This window comes from Bison bison, unplaced genomic scaffold, assembly GCF_000754665.1.
Source record: "Bison bison bison isolate TAMUID 2011002044 unplaced genomic scaffold, Bison_UMD1.0 scf7180017864303, whole genome shotgun sequence".
Classification (NCBI taxonomy): Eukaryota; Metazoa; Chordata; class Mammalia; order Artiodactyla; family Bovidae; genus Bison; species Bison bison.
Genome location: NW_011494875.1, coordinates 4187000 through 4194235, shown reverse-complemented (window position 1 = coordinate 4194235; position 7236 = coordinate 4187000). Strand labels below are relative to the sequence as shown.

Below are 7236 nucleotides of genomic sequence, written 5' to 3'. Positions count from 1 at the left end.
TATATATATATATATATATATATATATATAGTTTAGGGCCTGCCTTATATAGGCTACTTTCAACTTAATTGAAAAGCTTTCTTTTCTTTTTTCCTGTATTTTTAAATTCTTTTCTTTTATTGTCTCTGCCTTATTTCCCCTCATTACTATCTTGCACCATCTTATTTCTTGTCTACTACTACTACTATTAAGTCACTTCAGTCATGTCTGACTCTGTGCGACCCCATAGACGGCAGCCCACCAGGCTCCCCTGTCCCTGGGATTCTCCAGGCAAGAACACTGGAGTGGGTTGCCATTTCCTTCTCCAATGCATGAAAGTGAAAAGTGAAAGTGAAGTCGCTCAGTCGTGTCCGACTCTTAGCGACCCCATGGACTGCAGCGCACCAGGCTCCTCCGTCCATGGGATTTTCCAGGCAAGAGTACTGGAGTGGGGTGCCATTGCCTTCTCTGTCTAGCTATCCTCTTATTCTTTTTATCGGCTAATTCACAAAAAGAAATACATTTCCATATTTTCATCTTCCTCTTTTGAAAAAGAATATATGTTTAGAGAAGTGAAGTTTTGTTAACCCTTTGGAATTATAAAACAAAATTAAATCCTGTAGTGATTATATGGGTTTAAGTGTTATTAAAAGTTTTCAAATAAGCATTTCCAGAATATTTGAGAGATTTACCTATATGTATTTAAAACTCATTAAATGTATTTTTAGAATTTATTATAAACAAAAATTTGTCTATATTAAATTTCTCTAAAAAGACCGTTAAAATCATTAGGATTTGTGTCATACAAGAGATTATAGTCAATGTGTTCCATAACTGTATTTGACTTATTATAAACAATTATCCATTGCTTTATGTATCTCTTTAAAGATTTCATGTTATGTGTGGGATTATTATTCTATGTTGAATTGCTCATCTGGGACTATTTTAATACTAAAATCCTCTCTTGGAATGTCTGCTGTTGTGTTTATCTTCTAGGGTTCACATTTACCAAGAGAACTTGAGAATGAGCAGCCGACGGAAACGTGCTCCCCCAGTGAGGGTAGATGAGGAAACGCAACAGCAGCTTTGCTGGAATATGCATGAGGACAGGAGGAATGAACCTCTCACCTTAACTGATGACGAGCAATCCTACCCAGGTCTGGACCCCTCTCCTGCTCACCGCATCATCCTAGATGACAGTCTAAAGGAAGAAGTGGCTCACAGAGAAAAGAAGAGATGTTCCAAAGCCGTGAGCATCTCAAAATCAATTGATAAAGAAGAGACTGGTGGCATTTTTTCCCCTTTGTCTGTAAAGCTGAATATTGTAATTTCTCCCTATAACTTTGATAATTCCTGGAAGGCATTTCTAGGAGAATTCACTCTTCAGCTTCTTCCTGAACAGTGTTTAATTGAAAATTTTTCTGAAAAGAGTTTTACACTGATGAGTCCCAAGTTGAGCAATCAGTTCCTGATCTATGTTCATTCAGGATGTGAAAATATAGAGAAAAAAGAAAGAGGACTCAGTGAGCCAGTCAGTATCTGTGACAAGGGAATTCAAGTGGAGTCATCCTTCAGCAGTGAAATGTTAGAAGATTTGGAATGGCTGCAAAAGAAGAAAAGAATAAAACTTTACCAAAAACCAGAAGAAAATAACATTATCAAGGTATCAATTTATGTGGTGTCCTTTAAGTCTCTTCTGCATTGGATACCCCATTTTGAAATTAACTTAGAAGGAAGCCCTATAAAGCCAGCGATAAGCATTTCATTATTAAGTGTCAAAGTACACTTCACTGGGGGCATTCAATAACTATAAAAATATATATACATATATATTTTATATATCATAGCCAGTCATTTCCAGGCTGTACTTCTTTGGGATCTTCCTGATTCATCCTTTCCAGCTCTACTCTCATCGACTTGTTTGGATCTTCATTATCTCTTTCTTTTCCAGTAGCAATCCTTTAGTCACCGCCTTTTCAGTTCTTTCATTTCCTTTGTCTATGGGCTGGTATGATACAAATGCAAATGGAATTCTAGTCTATTTATGCCTACAGAATTAACTATAATCTGGAGAAGGCAATGGCAACCCACTCCAGTACTCTTGCCTGGAAAATCCCCTGGATGGAGGAGCCTGGTGGGCTGCAGTCCACGGGGTCACTAACAGTCGGACACGACTGAGCGACTTCACTTTACTTTTCACTTTCATGCATTGGAGAAGGAAATGGCAACCCACTCCAGTGTTCTTGCCTGGAGAATCCCAGGGATGGGGGAGCCTGGTTGACTGCCATCTATGGGGTCGCACAGAGTCGGACACAACTGAAGTGACTTAGCAGGCATATAAGTCTCTCCTTTGATAGGCCTTTATCTCCTCCAGCTTTATCTGTCTCCTTCTCAACTCTTTATCACTCTGCTTTTTATTCTGTCCCAGAAGCTACAAATTGATTTGTTTCCTGAATACACCCTGATGTCTTTCTGCATCTGTGCTTTCGCTCTCATACGTCCCTCTGCCTGGGTTGTTGCTTCCTCATCCCTCAGAACTCCTGGTCATTCCTCAATGTGCAGCTCAGGGTTTACTTCATCTGGGGAGATCTTTTCTTAAACTCCATGGATGGTGTTACGTGCTCTTCCCCCATAATACCTGATGCACATGCTTATTTTTGCCTTGATCGCTTGTGGTATACTTCCATTTTAGACCTTCCCCCCCGTCACTCAACTATGAAGTTTTTTTAATCTTCACAGCCCAGTAGAATACCAAATACTAAACAGATTTCTAGCAAATGGATGAATAAATTTATGATTCATTTTAGGCTCTGCTATTCACTAGTCAAGTAACTTTTTGCGACTCGTTTAAAGACTCTAATTTCAGCTTCTTTCCATATGAAATGTAAATAATACTCATTCCTTTTACCTCATACAACTGTGCTGAAAATCAGGGGAGGTAATGTAAATGTACTTCAAAAACTATAAAGCAAGTTAATATGTCTTCATGCTAATACTTGAAATATACTTGAATATACTTGATTCAATACTTGAATTCTAAAATGTTAAATTCACTTTTGTTCAGTTGAAAATATCATACATGTGTGTTATACATTTCTCACACTAAAAAGCAGTTATATCAATAGCCCTACTTATAGCTTCAGAATTGACTGAAGGAAAGGAGAAAATTTAGAAGCATTAGATTGTAATTAATTCTTCCCTGTACAGTTAAACTCTGCAACCTAGCATCCCCTCTCTGGTGATTGTGAGTGCCACAAATTGTGGCTCAAGTTAAAAATAGATTTAAGAATTTGTGGTTTGTATGCCTGTGTTCTATCCACTTCTCACCCACATCAAGTCTTGATCTCTTCTGTCTTCTCTAATCCCTACTTTTATAAATATTTAAACACTTACTGCTGCAATAGCAAGGCATCTCTAAGCAAACACAGAGCAGAATATAAATAATAATGAAAAGTACTCTTTGCCACTTATTCCAGTGTAATGCTGATTGAATTTTGTTCTTTACTGAAAGAATATGAGACTCTCAGTGATCATGGATCAGGCCCAGCATAATACAGGGAAATGAAGGAAACTGTGTTTGTTGATTATCTACCATTAGGAACTTTTAAAATTATACTAGGTGGGCTATCTCATATAGTTGTCTCTCCATTTTGCAAATGACAACATTTGGGTTAAAATCAATCATTTCGTTTGTTCTTTTAGCTCTTAAATATCAATGCCAGTATTAAAATTCAAGTATTTTGACTGGAAAGCTTCATACTACATTGTTTCACCAAAGTCAAGCTGTACAACCTTAATCAGGGCCTATTTTCCTGAACATTTTAGTGTTTGATCTAGTAGTGAAGTGAAGTCACTCAGTTGTGTCCGACTCTTTGCGACCTCATGGACTGTAGCCTACCAGGCTCCTCCGTCCCTGGGATTCTCCAGGCAGGAATACTAGAATGGGTTGCCGTTTCCTTCTCCAGGGGATCTTCCCAACCCAGGGATCAAACCTGGGTCTCCCGTATTGCAGACAGATGCTTTACCATCTAGTAAAACCTATCTATGCTTAAGAATCTTCTTGGGGAATCTGTATTTTTAACCAGCGTCACTGATTATTCTGATGATCATCTAGCTGGGAAATCATTGACTTGGTAGGTAGAATTGGTGTTCTCATCACAAGCTTGCAGGTTTGGTTCCAGTAGGGAAATATTTTTTTCTAGCTACTTAAATGGTGCATCATACATAGTAAGCACTCAAATTGCAAAATAAATTTGTTATTGAAAGCGGAAATATCTGAGATTTGGTAGGTATATATTTAGAGTTTGTGGGGTAAATACTCTGAATACCTTTAAAACTGATGGTGTTAAAAATGTGTTTCTTATATGGTCATAAAAAATGGTGTAGTACAGTCAAAACTTTTTAATGTTGATTAATTATTTGTAGGTTGGAATTTATCTTTTGGAAGCTGGCCTAGCAAAACCAGATTTTCTGAGTGATGCAAGTTCAAGAATGAAAAAGTTCAATCAACTCATGAAGAGAGTGATGGAAAAACTATACAATTTTATTATTCCAGGTAATTTTTAAAGTAAACTTTAAAACTGCTGCTACTGAAGAGCTGTGGATTTCTCCCAAATCCTGTATATAACAACCAGAAAAACAGCTGATAAAACCATAATAAAATTGAACAACCAACATAAAATTGCTATATGACAAAGTTATACTTATCTTAAATGCCCCCACTACTATACTTTTTGTCTTTTTTTTTTTTGCTTAATAATATGCTTAGCTTATAGTGTGTACTCAAGAAATGTTGATGGCATCAATAGGCAGAATATAAAGGGATCTGAGCTGATTGGAATTTTTGCATTATTGCTGTGTTTTTTTGTTTTTTTGTTTTTTTATTTTGTCATGGCCAGAGATTCTTGGCCGGCCTTTACTCCACCTCTCCTTTGCAGTCTGACAAATAATCTCAAGAGCCTGCTTCCCATAAAGACCAGTTAACTTTGCTACTGTTTCTTGGCAAGAAGTTGCATCCTTGGTCAGGACTGCAGTTTCAGAGTTGTCTGCCATTGGTTCCCAAGGGAGAGTGTGGATGGCTTGCTGCAGCCCATCAGCACGACTGGAAAAACGGCTCAGATTCTCCAAGTCCTGCTCATGGTGGGTCAGCCTTATTTCTGGTGCAAATCAGAACAGTTTTATACTGGGATATCTGGGAAATCAGTTTCTAAGCTTGGTTATTGAGTTGTTTTTCTGCAGTACATTCTTTGCAAAGCTTCATAATACTAATAATAGTAAATCATTTGCATGGTAAAGACATAAAGGAAAATCACTGGTTTCAGAATTGGAAGGAATGCTTTGAAGTACATCTAGAACTTTTTCAGAGTTATGATAAGAGTCCATTATTCTGCCTTTTAAAAATAATAAAATTGGAACTTTTCAAAGGAAAACTTCAAATTTAATTACTAATAATATGCACCTGCACTAACAGAAATAGCCAAGCATGTAAAGTTTATTGTAAACTTTTGAAAATCTTAAAAGGACATAATTTTTATTGAAAAAAGTTAATTGTGTATTTTGTGGTACAGTCTCTATTTTAAGGCATGTGAGGTACGTCCTACAAATGTGTGTAGGCCTGTTTGAAACCATTCAGTAATAAATCATTGGCAATAGGAGCCTTTTAAATTTTTCAAGAGTTTGAGGGTTTGTTTGTTTTTTTTTTTTCACATTGTAGGCATGAATCTTTTTCCACAGGGCAATTGTGCCCAACAAATGAATCTGAAATTCTTATGAATTTGTATTGGTGGCGTAAGCCCTTGGTCTCCTAATTGGCTGCTGCTGCTGTTACCAAATACCTATCCTTTTTTAGCATAAGAAATAGAATGGGAAACTTTGTCTTATTAGATGTAGGAAAATTGTCTGCCTGTGGATTTTTTTAATGTTGTAAAAGTAAAATAAATTATTCTTTTACAAACTGCAATAGATATTCACATTCAGTTCCTCAGAGGTTTAAACATCTGCGATGTGCATAGCACATGCTGGCTGCTCTGAGGAGCTATAAAAACAAAAGATAGCCTTTGCTTTCAAAGAGCATTACAGTTCAGTGGGGAAGGGATGAATGAGCACAAACGATTATACTATGAGAAAGATTGCAATGTATTGTTATATCCAATGTATAAGAGTGTTGCATAATACAGAGGAGAGTATTCTGATCAGGGAAAACAAAATGTCATGAAAAAAGTATCAATTATATTATCTTGAAGGGTGGAAGCATAGATTTTTGATCAGTCAAAAGGCACACTAAGCAAAGCCCCAAAGTCAGGAGAGTACATGGTATGTTCTGGGAATAAGAATTGCCTATAGTTATAAATGTAGATCTTGTTGTTCTGAGTACACTTGTTCTTGGATATACAGATGTGTTGGAAGAGGATGAGGAAGGTTCCGATAGTGAGCCAGAGGGACAGGACATTGATGAACTCTATCACTTTGTGAAGCAGACACATCAGCAAGAAACTCGGTCCATCCAAGTGGATGTCCAGCATCCTGCGCTGACGCCTGTGTTGAGACCATACCAAAGAGAGGCTGTCAACTGGATGCTACAACAGGAGCATTTCAAAAGCACCCCTGCTAGTGGCAAGTATAAGTTACTTAAAGGAAGGCAAATTGATCAGAGGGATTAGATGAGAGAGTTAGGGTGGAGGAAATCGGTCAGTAAACAAATCATATTGAAAGCATGGGATAGAATGAGTGTGTTACTGTGAACAAAATTATTTTCTAAGACATCCTTCAAAATTGACACCTAGAGAAATTCATTTATGAGTTCCCTCATCCATAAAAGTTTGAACTGGTTTTTCCAACTAGAGTAAAGGCTGCCTTGATGGAATTTTTAAAAACCAAGAAATTTTTTTTACATGCCTTTCCAACTAAGAATTGCTTTTGTAACCTGATCAGATGGGAATTGTGCTAATATATGAAAGAAACTATACAATTTAATCATGAATGTTAGGGACAGAAAGCAAGTTTATAAAAGTGGGAGACTAACGTGTGACTATCTCAGCTTCCTAGTTATACTTATTTTCTTTACTCCACAAAATAAATAATAAAATGAAATGTCATCTAGTGTTTTTGTAAAAGTAATCGATTTATGAGAATCATTTGTGTCACTGCTTTATCATTGTCTTTAAAGGGATGGGCACTAGATGAGATTTTTACAGGACCCTAGGAAGTGAAGTGCTAACCATTTCTCCTTTTTCCTATATAGATTTATTTTAATTAGTG

At 36.8% G+C, this 7236-nt stretch overlaps 1 protein-coding gene across 2 annotated transcripts in view; it reads left to right on the top strand.

Annotated features, from left to right (window-relative positions):
• SHPRH (SNF2 histone linker PHD RING helicase, E3 ubiquitin protein ligase) overlaps positions 1 to 7236 on the top strand; it is a 91030-nt gene that overhangs the window by 7271 nt on the left and 76523 nt on the right. For both annotated transcript variants that reach the window (XM_010851496.1, XM_010851497.1), the window contains exons 2-4: positions 976 to 1642; positions 4405 to 4534; positions 6373 to 6591. In XM_010851496.1, coding sequence (XP_010849798.1) covers positions 1004 to 1642; positions 4405 to 4534; positions 6373 to 6591 — 988 coding nt within the window. In that variant the 5' untranslated portion in view covers positions 976 to 1003. The remainder of the gene's footprint in view (positions 1 to 975; positions 1643 to 4404; positions 4535 to 6372; positions 6592 to 7236) is intronic.